This window comes from Leptidea sinapis, chromosome 28, assembly GCF_905404315.1.
Source record: "Leptidea sinapis chromosome 28, ilLepSina1.1, whole genome shotgun sequence".
Taxonomy (NCBI): domain Eukaryota; kingdom Metazoa; phylum Arthropoda; class Insecta; order Lepidoptera; family Pieridae; genus Leptidea; species Leptidea sinapis.
In genome coordinates, this window is record NC_066292.1 from 8491064 (window position 1) to 8509602 (window position 18539).

Consider the following 18539-nt stretch of genomic DNA (forward strand, 5'->3'; position numbering starts at 1 on the left):
TAAATGCTAGTACTTTTATACTGACAAATAAAGCAATTCGTGTGAAATTATTTCCTAACCATTCCAAAATATTCAAAAATGCACAACGTTCATGTATAAGTTGTCACTTCTGCCGGCACTCCCAGAATGCAACCCGTATTTTTTTTCGGGACGCCATAACTTGCATAGTGTTTTACCAAACCGCTTTTGACTCATAATAATTGTTTAATAACTATTAACTGCATAATAAACTGTTTTCAGGATAAGGTTATATAATAAATTTAAAAATTAAACAACTAAATACAACACAATCCAATTGAATACGTTGTACTTACATAAGACCGACACAGAATATTAGTTTTTTGGAAGTTTTGTCTGTTTCGCAGTGTATTAGTTTCTTTGTACATAATCTCAGAAACTGCTTATCTCATTGGAATGCGGTTTTAAATGATGAAATGGGCTAAGCTTTCCGTAACATTTTGCTTAAGCCAAACCGGTTCAAAAGAAAACTTAATACTTCCTGTATTAGAAATTATACGCCAAAATGAAATAAAATATGATTTAAACGACAGATTGTCATTGAAACGGAATCGACGCGAGTATAGTCGCGTGATTTATAAGCTCAAAATGCACTGCTCCGTCTAAACTTTGTTAATTCTACTCTGTTACAAATTTCGCAGTCTCCTCAAGGCTGGTTGTCAGTAACGAATCCTCTCTCACACAATTAGTACATACTGATAACGTGCTCGATAACAATCAGATAACTACTTACCAAAAATCTTTGCAACATTATATTATCATGTTATAGAATTAAATCCTACTATTGTGAATGTGAAGTTAGCTGTTCAAAGTGCACAGAAAACAAACAAGTCTTGAAATGGAACAAGATAATCTAATAAAAGAGTCTGCTTTTCACGAAATAAATCAGATATACGATGAATGTCTGACGTACTTGGAAAATTATCAAAGAGTACCCAAAGAACTGGAACCAAATAAAAATGAAATTATAAGAAATAATAATGTGAAATCTATAAGTAACCCAAATGTTTCCCTGGATGACACTAACGTTGGTTTTAAAGTTATAAATGAGTTGAAATCTAATGAAACCATCAACAGCTTGCCTGGCGACAACAGATCCGGGAGATTACGTCGTCTATCTCAACAACTGCCGAAGATATTAATTACAGACAGCAATACAAGTTTGAACCGAACAAGTCGTTTAGATGTCAACACTTCTAAAAAAACAGGATTAACTAAAAAGTAAGTTCTTTTACAATCCCTACTAATATTATAAATGTGAATATTGGTTTGTTTGTTACGCTTTTAAGCTGGAGCTACTGAACCGTTTTGATGAAATTTGGTACAGCGATAGCCTAGAGCTTGGGAAAGGACATATTTTACATTTTATCCAGGAAAACACCATGACTCCCGTTGGTATTTTAAAAAACTGAGATTCACGTCAATGAGTTATAACTATACCAATAGGAGGTTTGGTTGGCTAGAGCAATCTTTCTCGAAATAAGATTCATTTAATATGTTGGGAACGTGAGCGAAAATGGAAACATATTATTATGACTCCGAGGTCTGTCAGTAGGCTGTGCTCATTAACCTTCAGCGCTACCTAGCTTCTACCAGTGGAAGGCCTCTTCCCAGGTCTGAGGCATAGTTTATCGTTGGGTGGCATATTCTAACGTTCAAAGGGTAGTTTCCTTGCTACTTATACATCAGTGAAAACCGTATTCAAACCGGCTAATCCGTTAGAGTCACGAGTAAAGGCATTTAAACAGAATACTTTTTAAAGGATGCGTGAAAATATTATGATCTTTTGAAAACGAATCACGCTGAACAAGTGGAACCGACGGGAATCAGCAAATGTGACTGCTATCACTTCGACCGATTCCAACTAGATAACTAAAATTTTTTTTTTCGATACTGAAAATTTTTTGTAGGAAAGTTCGAATTCGTTAATAATTGGATAAAATATAAGACCGCACATACTAGCCTGTACAAAATATTCCTAGTAATAAAAATTTTTATCCAGTACATTTGTAGGTCTTAGCTGAGATATGATTAGCAAACATACTCAAACTTATTTACAACGCAGCTTACTGAGATATAGACAGAGCGTAATAAACACCAAATATACAAGGATCATTCTAATCTATAATATAGGAAATAATACAATAAAAATATGTCAAATATTTGCCACCACTGATGATTAAAATACCCAACCCACTCGATCAAGTACTTTGGCTATACATACTTAGCGATTGTTTGTAGGAGATTTGACTGATACCTTCTTCTAACATAACCTGAAAAAAATATAATCGTTTTACTATCTTTTTTTTTAATTTATTTATTTATAAAACAGTATACAAAGTAAAAGTTAAACATATAGGTACTCGCCAAACTTTAACGTTTGATGGCGAGATAACGCTCCTAGATAAAAACAATACTTTGTACAATGAAAACTTGAAATCAAATAAATACATAGATAATATACAATATATTATATTAGAACTTACAATATATTAGACGACCATTATTGGTCCAGTGGTTAGTGACCCTGCCTACTGAGCTTAAGGAGGCCATACACGCTACGGTCTACCGGAGAGGTAATCTGTGCAGGTATGCCTGCGTAGGTCAACCGAACAATGGTAGCGTGTATGGGGACGTTCCGGTGTATCGGAGCGGTCTTCAGTTCTCTTTGCGATGGCATCGAATATGGACGATGACACGCTGGCGTTGCTAGGTCTTGCTTTAATTTTGAAGAAAAATGATACGAAAAACAAGCGAAGAAAGTGGTGTAAGCATTGGTTATTGAAAAGGAAAACATATAGTCATGTTAATTTAATAAATGAATTGAAATTTGAACCCGAAGATTTTAAAAACTATCTTCGAATGGACGAGAAAACATACCTTAAACTACTTGAAATGGTAACTCCTATGATAAAAAAAGAAGACACAGTTATGAGAAATAGTATTTCTGCGCACGAAAGATTATCAGTTATATTGAGATTTCTCGCAACTCTCGACTCGACCTGCGCAGGCGACCGGAGTACACGCACACACGCACAGGTACACCGTACGGTGTCACTCGAAAGAATCGATTTTCGATCTTGCGCCGGTCGCCTGCGCAGGTTCAAAAACCTGCACAGGTCTATTCCCACACACATTCCGGTCTACCTGCGCAGGCATAACCTGCACAGATTACCTCTCCGGTAGACCGTAGCGTGTGTGGCCTACATTAGAGGTCCCGGGTTCAAATCCCGGTAGGTGCAATCATTTATATGATGAATATGAATGTTTGTGTCCGAGTCATGGATGTTTATGTGTATTTATCTATGTTTAAGTAAAAATATTGTATTAAATATGTCGTTGTCTTGTACCCATAGTACAGGCTAGGCCTAGTTTGGGGCAAGATAAGTAAGAGTGTGTTAATATTATTATTATTATAAACGTTAACCTTATCACACAGTTTCTAAGAGTAAGACGTTTTTTAGTTTGTTTTTTACACAACACTTGCCCATTTTTGGTGTTTTCCTGAGTAATTGTACATTATACAAAACCTTTGGTAATATACACTTAGATAGTCGTTCTCCATAATAAGTCTTAAACTTTGGCTGATATAATTTTCTGTTTCTTACACTTTTTCTTTCAAAAACATTTCACATTAAATTTATGTTCATCACTAAAATAATATTATATTCTTCCTAAATACCTAAATTTCTTATCTATCGGTAATATATTGCATATTTTAAACAACTGATTATAATCTTTATTGCAACTTTCTTTGCCTCTCCTGTTTACTAAATATTTAGGGAACCTTATTTGTAAATGCTTAAGTTTTTGTATGTATGTTTTAAATGTTCGTCCAAACACTTGTAAATGATAAAACTTTCCTAAAATTGATCTTAACTTACTTGCTTATTAACGTGGATTATCCCGTTAAAATTTTTGCCTATATTTAGGCGCAAATATTTTTCTTTTTTACATATTCCAAATTTTTACAACTACCATTAGTTTTATTCTTATACAGTGATACGTGTGCTCTCTCATAGCAATACCTTCAATACTAACAGACTTAGCTTTATGGTTGTACGTTTAAGATCATTCCGTTGTCATGTGCCCATTAAGTAATAGCTTCAAAGTCTTCCTGTATGGTTTTTTGTATTTCTGATACATCTTTTGAGGCGTAAACCAAGAACATGTCATCTGCATACATATACACTCGACATTTCTTTATTATGTTTGATACACTATTTACATGAATTGCGTATCCTACGCGACCTAAAACGGAACCAGTAGGGACACCAAGTGCTATTTCCGCCTCCTCACCAGTCAGCCCCCAACCATGGTGCCGATCTTCCTATTTAAAAGATAATTTTCAAACCAGCGCTGTGTTGATCCACGTATACCACACTCATCCATTTTATATAAAAATATGTTATGATCAAGGGTATCGAATGCTTTTGAATAATCTCCAACATCCAGTCTATCCAGTCAGATGCTGTATGAATTACGACTAACGAGTTAATTCTTCTTCGAGCCTGGTGATAACAGTTCATATTAATAGACGGAACATTTTTTTATCGTCTAAGTTAAGGCCAATTTAAATATGTATATAAGCAATTTTTTATTTAGATACAACGCGTCAAGGTCCAAAAAGATCAGTCTAAATTATGATTTAAGTCTGAGTAAAAGGGTAATAAAGTAATACTTATCACGTAATACCAGCTTATCTTGTAAGTAATTGTTCGAAACTCTGACAATATTTACTCCTGACTCACGTCAGTTAACTTCCTATTAGAATTAAACACAAGTAGAGATGACGTAACAAGCGTCCTGTGATACCATTGTGATCATCTTTCCTACCTTCACCTCCTTTCTAAAGTAGATCATCTGGATACTCAGTGCTCATCCTCAGAGCAGCTTTCAAGAAATATTTTCGACGCACAAACGTATTTCAAGATTTATAAGCCATGAGTTCTATAAAAAAGCTGGCAGAGCTAATTTAACTCCTGAGGTTAATTATGAAAGGTGGTAAGAGTCGTCGCCCATTGTCTCCTGCAAGATCAGAAGAAGTCATGTCGCATCGAGCTGGAAATATCGCTATAGAAAACTCTTATTACTACTGTTAAAATAAATCAAGCTGTGGAATGAGCTTCATTGTGCGGTATTTCCCTATACGACATGGGCACCTTCTAAACAAGCGGATACCTTAACACCTCTGGTGCTCGAAGGGAATATGGGTGGCGGTGATCACTTAATATCAGGTGACCTGCACGCTGGTTTGTTCTCCTCTTCCAATAAAAAAACTCACTACACAGTTTTGTTGTAGGTGAAAAACATACAACCAGATGGTGAAGATTATATCTTAGTTTGTGGCATGTAAGGACAGCTGCTGATGGTGATATTTTATATAAACTTTACATAGGGGGAGGCAAAGACTATAAACTTCCATATGCCATGGTAATGACAAACTTGTCTCTCCTTCTACTCGCTTCATTGTCATTTTGTACAAGTTGTCTTATTCTTGGAGCTCTTGACTCCGCCCATTTGTCAGTACATCCTCGATATTGTCATGTATTATTAGCCCAGATATCTATTTGTACCTAACATTCTTTAGAATAGTGTTTACACCAACACGATGGATGGACTGAATTCCCTACGAGCTGTTTGTGTTCTACTGTTGTATGCTTAGTTGCAGGCACAACTACTCCCGCCACGAGTACAGAAGACGCGTGGACTTCCCCAAACGGCTGGTTACCAAATGCGGCGTCGAAAACGTGGCTCTCATATCCAACGTGCCCTTTGAGAAGATCCGGCTGCTCAACGACACCTTCCACACCTTGGTAATGCTACTCAATAGCTTGACCATAGGAAGAAAAACGAGCTAGTAGGTCACCTTAACTTTATATCAGGCTCCTTTGCACAGGATACCGGCTAGATTATGGGTACGGCGCCTATTCTGGCGTGAAGCAGTAATGTGTAAGTATTATTGTGTTTTGTTCTGAAGAGCGCCGTACCTAGTGAAATTACTGGGCAAACGAGACTTGACATCTTATGTCTCAAGGAGACGAGCGCTATTGTAGTGCCGATCAGACTTTTTGGGATTTTCAAGAATCCTGATCGGTACTACACTGTAATGGGCAGGGCGTATCAATGACCATCAGATAAACGTCCTGCTCGTCTCGTCACTTACTGTCATAAAAAAATCCATATAATATTGAGTTTGTAATAGACCCTGAATTTGAATGTTTTTCAAATATGATTTGAGATCTCCTATACTAAATAATTGAAAAAACTTCATGGGCAGCCCATGTTGTACACTTTGATCGGCTCTATTAAAAACAGCTGATTCAATAACAGAAAATAATTTTCAGATAAACCTGCGATGGCGCTGGATCGTTATAGGAACTGTGGTGATCCATTTCGCCATCTGGCTGGTTTTCGCCGTGTTCTGGTACATCACTGCGCTTGCACATTACGACTTTGAACCCGAACCCCCCCAGCGATTATGCGTCACCGGGGGGAAGGACTTTGTTACTATCTTTCTGGCATCTGTGGAATCTCAGGTAATATAAAATATAAAGATAAATAAAATCTATTATGTTTATTATTATTTACTAAATAATATACTAAACTATAAAACATGTTAGAAAAAAAATTAAAATCAACTAGATAGAATCCATTAAAGAGGGTAGATATATTTTGTGCCGACGGTAAGTTATATCTTAAAAACTGCAATAGGCCCGTGGTTACCAGGATTAATAAATCATTTTTAGAAACTATGACTGTTGTAAGAGTTATGTGTGAAAACATATTGTATGTAAATATTTTGTGTTTAAACTTATCAGAGAACCTGGAGTTCAGATGAACAAACGAATAAATTCTTCCAAACCTTTAAAAAATTAACCTTACAAGAATTGATTTTGATACGAGCAATATAAATCTCACGTTCATTTTCTAAGAAAGAAGCGATGAAGTTCCTCCGTGTTTCATTTATGATTCCTTAACTTTGATAACTCCAATTGCCCAATCATTAGGAATTTAGGATGTTCAAATTGTCGATTCGCTTTGTTCCTTCCGCATAAAGGGAAGTACAAATTAACAAATCCCTTATTGCTCGTACCTACCTTAACTCTGTAATAACACTTTATTATTTTCCTATTTATCAATCATAATACCTACTGTCAATTAGGTTAACGTAAAGGACATGCATTTAGTACCTATACGATGAAAGATATAATGTAGTTAGAAGGTATGAAATGTAATGAAATTTAAATCATTGAAATGAAATTATTTTTTTTAACTGCAAGAAACAATGTACTTAAGATGTGAACATAATATTATTAATTATCCAATATTTTTCGTCAATTGACATACAAAATATTTTATGAGTTGTCTACATAATGATTGATGACCCACTAAGAATACATCCCTTTTTTGTACAATTTCGATAGTATGTTACATTGAATTATGCTTAAAGTACCTACACCTACCTACCTAACCTACTGAAACATGTCGGATTTTCGGAGTTGGGAAAAATTTATGTGAACTATAGAAGTACTTATTTATTAGCTATTGATGTCATCTTCCTTTAAAAACCTTTAAAGGTAAATCTTTTAATTAATTAGGTTATCCTACTAATTTCTTTATTTTGTCTCGTTTTCAGACAACCATTGGGTTTGGAGATCGATCCATCGATGAAGAATGTCCGGAGTCGATTTTCCTTTTTGTAATGCAGGTGATATTCTAATGTTGTTTATTTAATTTAATAAAACCAGTGGGAGGCTCCTTTACACAGGATGCCTGCTAGATTTTGGGTACCACAACGGCGCCTATTTCTGCCGTGAAGCGGTAATATATAAACATTATAGTGTTTCGGTCTGATGGGCGCCGTAGCTAGTGAAATTACTGGGCAAATGAGACTTAACATCTTCAAGGTGACGAGTGCAATTGTAGTGCCGCTCAGAATTTTTGGGGTTTTTCAAGAATCCTGAGTGGCACTGCATTGGAATGGGCAGGGCGTATCAAATACCATCAGCTGAACGTCCTGCTCGTCTTGTCCCTTATGTAATAAACAGCCTTGTTGATTCATATGTTTTGTTATGTTTTGTCATAATAAGTTAAGTGGTAAAATTAAGGATATCACTTGTAATTTATTGTTCGTACAACGAAGCTGTCAACGTGTCAACAGTCAATCTTTACTTTCTCTCTCTTTATTATTAAAGAATGCGGCGTTTTCCTGTAAACAAGCCTGTCTGTTTCAAACTTAAGATATATAAATACATCAAACTGTATCAATACGACAAATAGAGTTTTGACTCAAGTCTCAAACAACTATTGTAAGCTGTCAAACGTGCTATCGTGTATCTTGTTTCAAGCTGCTTCAGTATCGAAGCCCTTTCAGGCTGCCCATTTCTCACTTACACTACTTGAGGGCTTAGATCATTTATTGCTGACTATGACAGCTGTGAAAACGTCGAAAAAAATAGTTTAGGTTTAGGCACACTAAGACAAAGTGTCATACAAATCGCTAGTGTAAGACTGTAAGACGTAGCTTGTCAGGCACACTAAACTAATATTCCTGGCCTGTTTTTATCGGTTCTCGAACAGCAAAAGACACTTTCTAGACGTATATCTAAGGTTTACTTAGTTTTCTTTTTTATAAATATGTCTTGCCGTAATAAAAATTCAAGGTACTTTCGAAAACTTAAAATTATAAATTAAATAATATGGTGTTTTAATTTTTAAATAAATTATAATACAAATAATTTTATTGTAATAATTTGTAAATAATTCTACAGATTGTCACATACTTTATTTATAAAAACACACTCAACACAGAAACAGCACTAATTGCACACTTACAGCAGTAATTTGTTTGCATAAATGTCAGTCATTATCAGTAATTAAATTTAACAATACTTAAATTATTAGTACTTTCAACTATTTCTTCGTATTGTAATGTTGATAAAGGATCGCGGTGTCAGTGACGGAAACCCGCTCCAAACGAAATATTCACTTGAAACAATTGACGTCTCTAAAACTGGCGTGATAAGTGCAAAGTCAAATCTTAATGAGCAAAACAGAAAGGAACAATGATTGACGGAGCTTTTTGAAGTAAAACTTCTTTAGACGTGACTTGGTGGTAACTCAGAATATTTAGCCGGAAACGCCGGAAGTAACGTTAGTACTTCCGGCAGAAAAAAGTCAATTGAAATAATTTTTAACGATTATAATTTAATGGTTTAAAAAATTGTTCCAAATTGCTCAGTAATATTTTCTGAAAATCTCCAAGTGTATTTGTTCATTTATGACTACTTTGTAATAAATAAACGTTCTCAGGCTGACGTTTGACACATTAGTTAATTTTTCTTCGTCCATCGGACAGGCAAAAGGTCCAAGCCCATAGAGCCATATTCGTTAATATTCAATCATCATTATCATCAGTTACTAGCTTAATGAAGTTTTCATCACCGTTTTTTTTTTTCAGTTGATCTTAGGCACCGGCCTTTCTGGCGTACTCACTTGTGTGGTCTACGCGAAGCTAACGAGACCCGAGAAACTGTCAAGAGATGGCGTTGGTTTCAGTAAGAAGGCTGTCGTAAGTATGGACCACAGACAATATAGTAAAAAGTTGATTTAATTTTTTATTGTTATTGTAGTTAAAAAGAATCAGTTGCTTGTATGAGGCTTACCCTCGGATGACTAGATGACATTCAGTGATACAGTATTAATTATTATATTAGAGAGATAGAATTTTGCTTTGAGAAGAAGCAGCTGATACTGAAACAATATTTATTTTGAAATAGCTTACGTAATATTACTAAAACATGACAAAATGGCCAATAAAATTTATTTGACTTTGACTTTTGACCGTTTGTTCGTTGATTCAACGCTCATCCCTTATTATTATGTACCTACTCTTGCTATGTTCCCCGGTAGTGAGGGACTTTTGCTCACCAAAACGACGAAGATGTGAATAAATTAATAAAATCACTGTGGAAAATGATCGCCATATATTTTATTTAAATAAATAGCAGTTTTTCTGAAATCGGTTATATTTTTCAAAATGTGCGGGATTTCACTTTTAGATATACAGGTTACATCTACAGATACCATTCGGTTAATACTCAACCACTACTTATTCTTTTTTATGAAAATTAGGGAAGAGATGAGCAGGAATTTTATCTGATGGTAATTGATACAATCTGTCCATTACTTCTATTCTCTGTCTATTATTCTCAGGATTCTTGAAAAACCCAAAAACTGAGCGGTACTACAATTGCGGTCGTCACCTTGAGACATAAGATGTTGTCTTATGTGCCCAGTAATTTCACTAGCTACGGCGCCCTTCAGACCGAAACACTGTAATGTTATTATTGCTTCACGGCAGATATAGGCGCCGTTGTGGTACCCATAATCTACCACTCCCACTGATGAAATCTGATGGTTTATAAGCCATCTGTGAGGCAACATGTTCAATGCGGCTATGACACTCCCAGTACCGTCTTACTTTTAATTCTCTGTTGCTGTAGGTTTGCATGCGAGATGGCCAGCTGTGCCTTATGATGCGGGTGTGGGACCTTAACTACGACCACATCATCTGTTCCGAGTTCTCCGCACACTTCGTCAACACCAAAAGGTACAACTATTTAATTTATATATTATATGTATAGTTAAAGTGTCTGTTTTATATTTCATAATAATAGCCTCACTAAATTAAGCGGAGGCTTCATTCATTTTAGGAAGATAAATAACCTTATAATATTACAGCCATTCCTATAGTCAGTCTATCTCCTAGTGGCCTAGCGGCTGCTCGTGGCCTACTTAAGAAAAAAAAATCGTAACTATCGTTTAATTTTCTGTCCCAATAAACTAATCGACAGTAACTCATCCGTGCACGCTGTCTGTCAATGGGACGACGTATAGCTTACCAGAGATAGAAGTTTGTATGGGAATTGCAACAGTGAATTGGCGATAAGAATGGCTTATCGGGTATAATGGAACAGCTTCAGATTATTGACAGCTAATTACTGACAGTAGAAGGTAGTGATTATTTATCTCTATCTGTAGATAGTATATTGGGAACGGCTTGGTTAGTGGAAGTCTCGTCAATATCCGTTCAGTCGTTTTTAATATTTTTTGCAGTAAACTGATAGTAACAATGAGAAAATCGTCGGTAACGCAAAAGGTAGAACAGTTGACTCTCACCACGGACCCCCGGTTTAATCCCTGCCTGCTATCTAACAGTGTTATCGGTTTTCAAATTCATGTGTACGTTTTCGACTTTATACAAGGTCGGCTACGCTCTTGTGATTCCTCTGACGTTATAAGAGGGCGTCATCATCGTTATTCACTTCAATTACAGGCTTGGCAAAGTGTAGCTTTCGTTTCGCGACTTGGCTTGTTGTGAATCAAAATCAAATCAAAGTCACTTTATTCATGTAGGTTACGGAAATAACACTTATAAAGTTCAAAAAAAATTTTTTTTTTCTTATTGAATATACCGCCACGTCGTAAAGGGTTGAGTTCATGAGAAGAAGAGCTCTTTTAAATCAATATCTCTCATCGTTTTACAAAACATTTCAATTACAATATATGTAAAGTGATGTAACAAAAGTACTTAAACGTCAAATAGTCAATGCCTTACACGAGTTAGTCGAAAAATTAAATGAAGATTAATACAAAACAAACGTTATTGAGTACAGTAGCTGCATCTACACACACCGCAAATGAATTATGGTATTTAGCGAGCATTTTATAAGCGATCTATTTAAGCCAATTCATTGATATCGACATATTGTGAACGAAGTTCGAGTCTCCTTAAGAGACGCCTCGCGACTGTTGTTGCGTAGTCTTTGCGGCCTCCACGGCCCATGTCCTATGTCGCTGTAAAAGCATGGCTAACAGCATAGAGGAGGTTTTAGTCGGTATGTTGTCCGCGTAATACGTAACTGTATTTCCTCCTCTCCAAAAAAAAAAAAATTACATATTGTGAACAGAGCTAGCCATCCGATAGACTATTTGATTTAAACAGATAGCTGCGGGCAACAAAGACATAATTAATTTGTTATGTTTTAAAGTGATAACCCTCACTTCTGGGATGAGTTACACAAAAAAAACTGAAAACAAAATTTTATGAACGACGCGGGACTCGAACCCTCTCGAGTTCTGTGCGAGCGTTCTTTCCAACTGAGCCAACCTTTCGAGTGACGTATCGTTTATACGATCTTGTATGTTTTGTTCAACTCTCAGATTGTGGCTTCATCTACAGGATCTACTTTACAGTCGATAACCTGATGAAATTGACTTGAGATGTCGCTCTTGCAAATCTAAAAAATTGTTAAATTAAATTAATTTGTTAAATCAACTGTTAAATTAAATTATTTTATAAACGATACGTCATTATTTAATTATCGAATTACTGTGAAAATTAATTATTTTAGAACAAAGGAAGGGGAAGTCATTCGCTATTTCGCACAAAGCCTCAAACTTGAACAGCGGCAGTTCCTCCTGTGGCCAGTCACTCTCACGCATGTGATCGACTGCACGAGTCCACTCTACCACCACACTCCTCAGGATCTCGCGGACGACAGGTACTTAATGGTCTTCTTTTACTCCTGGTATCCATTAAGAAGAGCTAAGTTTGACTGCTATAGTATCTAATAGATTATCAGAATATATCGTAAATACCACCAGGAAGATAATCTGAATATTTTATATCTAAACATGTTTCATTTTCCTTGGCTGTGATAAAATTCAAATACAAATATTTTTATTCCAAATAGAATGTGATATCACTTATTGGAAGTCAAAACCTACCACCCATTCCAAAAGGTATGCCTCAGATATGAGAAGAACGGGCGCAAAAAAATCAATGGGCTTCTTTTTTTTTCATAAAAAATATGGTTACAAAGTAATATTGTAAAATTGAAATTATTATTTAATAGCCTAAGGGGCGGTCCATTCCCAATCTGAGGTATTATTAAGAAAGTCATTTGTGTTATACTAACCTTTACCACACAAACGTTTCAAAACAAATTCTCTTGAATTTCGTAATACATTTGTTTTGAACAGTTTCTGGGATGTTATTGTAAAAGCATATACGCCCGGCAAAATATTTAGTAATTCGGCTTAGCCGAGTAGTAGACATTTATATGTTTACATCTGTTCCATTATCGCTATGACAGTTTCTAGCAAATTCACTTTATTGCCTATGTACATACATAACATCATCAAGAATACATTGAGAAGCAACAGTCAAGATGTTAATTTCCTTAAATTTTGCTCTCAATTGAATGAAATATCCCGCAAACCCTTCATTCAACTCTTACTTATGGTAAAAACTTTCATTACTAATTAATGTGAATAAAAGTTACGTTCTATTCTCTATTTCCAGTTACGAGATAACAGTCAGCCTGAAGGGCGCGTCCGCTTCAATGGGCACCTTCACTCAGAGCCAGACCTCCTACCTGCCCACGGAAATAGTTTGGGGACATCGGTTTCCATCTGTTGTGAGGTAAAAAAAAATTAATGTCATAAATATTGAAACCATTTACCATATTCCGCTCGCATTACATCTAGACTAGATTATTCCGGCAACAGCACTATAATCCAAACTATTTGATAATAATCGCCGACCACATTTCGCTGTAACTTTTTAAACTGTGTGAATCCGATGACGTGCATTCCGGACGTCTCAACTCTCAGTCCGCGTTGGGAACTACCAAAGGGCGCACGTGTCAAACTGGTAAGTTCCCTGCCATTTCGATATTTTACAGTCATAGGAGTCAAAATAACGTGTAATTATCTTTTACGATTTGTACGATTGTGGCCCATGGCCGTTTTCTATGGGATGATAGATATTGCCTGCATTAATGCTTATATTAAATACTCCCATACAACGTTGCCAGAAAAGGTGACAAGGCTAGAAATCGCAATAAATTTATGAAAAACCTAAGTAATGCTCTTACATCGCCATTTATGACGAAGCGATTGGATATACCAACTTTGAAAAGGTCTTTACGGGACGGTATCGCGTCTATCGTGGCAAAAACCTAAAGATCAAGAAGAAGAGCGTCCTGAAGTACCTACCAGCAGCCAAGGAACGGGCCTATTGTAAATATTGCCCTTCCATAATAAAGAGGAAGGCGAATGCCTTGAGCAAAAAATTCAAAGCAATAATTTGCCGAGAGCACAATGTTGACATGTGCCAAAAATGTTTTCATTGATGTTACAATAGTTATTTTTATAATTTAGCTGCTTATAAACTATTTATAAGCCTTTTTAGGCTGATTAATGTAATAGGTAAGAAAATATTCTAAAGAAAATAATGTTCCTATTTTTTGTTAATTTTTCAGATGTTTGTGTTTTGTTGTAATTTTCTTAATAAAAAGTAAACATAATTTCGTAAATATCGAATGTTTTATTGAAAAATACATGATACTACACATATCTTTTTAATTTATTAAAATGTATAAAAAACTATTGATTTTACAGCTAATTAAACCTATGTTATATTAAACTATGGAGTTAATTTGACGTATGATTATCCTTAACGTACAATTCAATATGATTATCTTTCTAGGGTTAAAAAATCCTGTACTTCTTAAGGCGTATATTGGTATCAAATAGTGAGTACATATAAAAAAAAAAGAGTAATAACGTACCCAATTATAAAAGTTTGGACATCTCTACCTGCAGCCATTTTAATTTTAACCCGCCCACACACCCATTTCATTCATGTTCCTTGCGAAGGGCGCACGGGCTGCGTGGCGCATCACTAATACTATAAGTTATAACACCAATAATCACGCAATTAACGCGAACGCAAAATTTGGACATCCGATTCAGACGCGAGTTGTCGGCTGAGTGAGCGATTTGCGATTGGCGGCATCGGTCAAAGGTCAGTGGCGGACAAACGCGTGATAAGCCCCACCTTATTCCTTTGAGCCGCCGCTCAACTGACGCTAGCCTTAAGCCATTGGATCGAGTTCAGGGCGATAACCTTAGTTTACTGTTAGAATAAATAAGTCAGATGTTCTCAAGATTTTTAAATGTTTTTTTTAATGCATCATTTAATCTAAAGGATTTTGATTTTGATTTTATTTTTAGTTGTGTCTCTACATTCAATTTAATATCCATTTCAATTATTGTACAGGGTTTTTTTTAAAACAGTGTATAATATATATTATCGGATATAAAATATGCTTGTGAAAAGAATTTTCATATTAAATTGATTAAAATTTCACCAGATACGACACGAACAAACAGAAGTATGTGATAGAGTACGACAAACTGAGCTGCATAGAACCGGTCGACACTCCGTACTGCAGCAGCTACCAGCTGACTACTACCAGGTAACTATTATGTAGAGGCTGTGATATCATTATTGATTGAATTTGAAGCAGAAAACATATCATTAAATTCATAAAGCATAACATTTATCTATAGCTTCTTTTTGGCCTACTTTAAAGCCGCTATCGCAAGAAATCACCTAAATAGCTCATAATTGAAACAATTTCTTGACAGTTTATATCAAGATTATATTTTTACAATTAATAATTACATATCTACACAATATGAGACGAAATTTCATTGTTTATTGTCGTTTCTATTTTTTATAGGTAGTGCGAAAATAAATTATTTAACTACCCCTAACAAAAGTTAGGTTAGGTTAGGTTAGGTTAGGTTAGGTTAGGTTAGGTTAGGTTAGGTTAGGTTAGGTTAGGTTAGGTTAGGTTGGGTTAGGTTGGAGCCATGCTAATCATTCAATCTAGATAAAAATTGTACGAAAATGTATTAATATACCAATACTATTTAACATGACATAGTTTTGTTAAAAAAATTGTATTATGTTTGCAATAAATTAAAAATGCTTAGAAGCATTTTCTTTTTATTAACTATGACGATCTTGTGCGAGAGAGGTACACTAGCTCCGCTCGATTCCTCAAGGCCATTGGCTAGGTCCCCAGCCTTAACAGAAATTCATACTAAAATTCAACATGAAAAAAAGCAACTATAACAAAGAAAGATTTATTTTAATATGTATATAGAGTGCAATGTATCTTTTGCTGGTATCAGCTGATCAGTCACTAACAATCTAACCCAATATTCATCATTTTCATTTCATTATTTATAATATTGTTTACAAAATTTAATTTAATCTCCGATGAAAATCATTGAAACTAAACGTGTTTATGAAAATATTTGTATTTTTCCAATGCAGTTCATCAGGGTCTCCGCAAGAGAAGGAGAGGCCTGGTACTCCAGGAAGCTTCAGCGAGAGAGTGTCCACCTTCAAAGTCAAGCGGGTTTCTTCGTTCAAGAGCACGAAAATATATGATAGAAGTTATTAATAACTCATCTTAAGTAAATATTGATTTACAATTCAAATTCAATTATTTTTATTCATAATAGGACTCAAAATCACTTATTGAACGTCAAAAACTACCACCCATTCAAAATAGACTGCCTCAGACCTGAGAAGAACGGGCGCAAGAAACTCAGCGAGCTTTTTTTATGAATATATGGATAACAATGTAATATCGTACAATAAATATTTATAATTAAATCGCCTGAGGGTATCCGCTCTATTCCCAGTCTGTGGTATCATTAAGAAAATCGTGTATATAACCTTTCAACACAAACGTTTTTTAACAATTCTTTTAAATTTCGTATCGCATTTGTTTTGTACATTTTCTGGGATCATATTGTAAAAACATATACATCGCCGTTTATGTTTGTTCCTAACAAATGTCTATAATTATATTTATAATACTCAGTATAATTTGTATTAAAAATATATGTAAAACTCGAACGAATTAACTTTCTGCAATTCGCTGGTATTCGACCCCTTCCTCACAACCTCGTTCACAACCCCGAAAGCAGGAGCCGATAGCACGTTTTTAATGTAATATTGTATATGCTTTCTTAGTGCTGCGATTCAAGATCTGAGGCTGATCTCTATCGAGCGTACTTAGACTTTACTCACGTAAAACTTACCTGAGTTTATACTTAGCGTCTAATCGTCTAATCTTTGATTAGATAGTCAATTGACATCTGAAATTTTGCTGGGATTAAGCTAAGACAACCCAATGCGAAAGCTAAGTTCGCATTTCCTCACACTCACCCAAGTTTTAGGTAAAGTCTGAGCAATCCTTGGCGGCTATACCCTGTTTCCTGATACTATTTGTATTACTCGCGTCAAGAAGATACTGCGGTTCGTAAAGGCAGCAGGGCTTGTCGACGAGCTATAAGTATGAGTGGCGAACACAATAGTTCAATTCTGGACGCGGTTTTACTAGGACCCAATTAGGACTAGCCAAATAGCTACCCTTGCTCTCAAATAATAATAGTAATTTAGAGCAAAGTCTAAGTTTGCTCTTTAAATATGAGCCTGAGAGCAAAAGTGACTATAACACAACGCGCATTGACAAAATTACATCATGTATTAATTAAACCCATAATACTCTGTACCGTATGTAGCCTACTAGAATTATTAGTGAAAAGCAATACCTTATTTCTAGTGTTCTTCCAATGAAAAATAAATAGCTGTTCGTCAGTACTGACTCCTTATTTTGTAATACCTAATAAATCCTTTTAAATAATTTGATGATTGTTTTATTATATGAAAATAATAAGGAATGAAAAATTAACTGTCAGTAAAATAAGATAGATTACTTTTAGTAAAGGTTATTTGAGTAAAGTTATTTGATACCACCACGCAGTAAATGTGTGCAAGCACCATTTGTGTTTTGAATTGAAGGGCGCCGATGATTTCATATAATAATTGGACCACTTAATGCGATATCAAATGATTATGTTTTCGTTCATTTTAGTCAATCATTCGGCACATGGTATTCGAAATGAAAACAAATTGAAGCAAGAGTGATGAAGTCATAAATAAACTCATCCGACGATGTTCAATAACATTGGCAAAGGTATAATGCCACTACACTGAGTGGGAACTCCAAATGAACGAAAAATTAATAGTATGAGCAACAATAGAACATTCTCTCGTTAAATTGCAATCAAGCCTACCATAATAAGGAATAAGAACTTCAGGCAAAACCTGAGTCTACCTTAGATCATGTTGTGAACCCTCGCGGCAATAAATACGCTTTCACAAGGCACGAACTGCCTAACTTAGGAGGATCTAAATTTCTTGGACTACAAATAATATTTTATAAAACATGGCAATCTGTAAACGAAACAGCGACATCAAATCGCTGATATCTCTACAAGCTGTTACTTAATTTCCCGTGGAAACAGTGCATGAGTCCATTGATTCGTAGTCATTTCCAATAGAATTTTCTGCTGAGACTTAGATAAACAAATAAACTCATTTGCAAAAATGCGGTTTTAATTCTTTCCGTCCCTTTAGAATATGCAATTTATGCAATAAAAGTATTTTAATCATTTGAGAATATTACTGGCACATTTGTGAAGTGTGTGGTCAATGACGTTCTATGTTGTGGTGTATGTTAAAGTTTACTCAAATTTTATTTAAGACATAGTTGGAATTTGACAAATTTAATTTAATTGCG

At 35.2% G+C, this 18539-nt stretch overlaps 1 protein-coding gene across 1 annotated transcript; it reads left to right on the plus strand.

Moving 5' to 3' along the window:
- Nucleotides 1–586: 586 nt before the first annotated feature.
- LOC126972970 (G protein-activated inward rectifier potassium channel 3-like) lies at nt 587–17603 on the plus strand. The gene is made up of 10 exons (XM_050820078.1): nt 587–1239; nt 5684–5834; nt 6366–6557; nt 7658–7729; nt 9482–9592; nt 10527–10633; nt 12438–12587; nt 13391–13510; nt 15246–15350; nt 16220–17603. Exons 1-10 carry the CDS (start codon nt 857–859, stop codon nt 16347–16349), a joined length of 1521 nt encoding a protein of 506 aa, XP_050676035.1. The 5' UTR covers nt 587–856; the 3' UTR covers nt 16350–17603.
- The last annotated feature ends 936 nt before the right edge of the window (nt 17604–18539 follow it).

Coding starts and splice junctions, on each gene's coding strand:
- LOC126972970 (XM_050820078.1), top strand. CDS start 857: ATGGAACAAGATAATCTAATAAAAGAGTCTGCTTTTCACGAAATAAAT. Junction 9,593..10,526: donor GTTTCAGTAAGAAGGCTGTC/GTAAGTATGGAC, acceptor CTGTTGCTGTAG/GTTTGCATGCGAGATGGCCA. Junction 10,634..12,437: donor CACTTCGTCAACACCAAAAG/GTACAACTATTT, acceptor TAATTATTTTAG/AACAAAGGAAGGGGAAGTCA.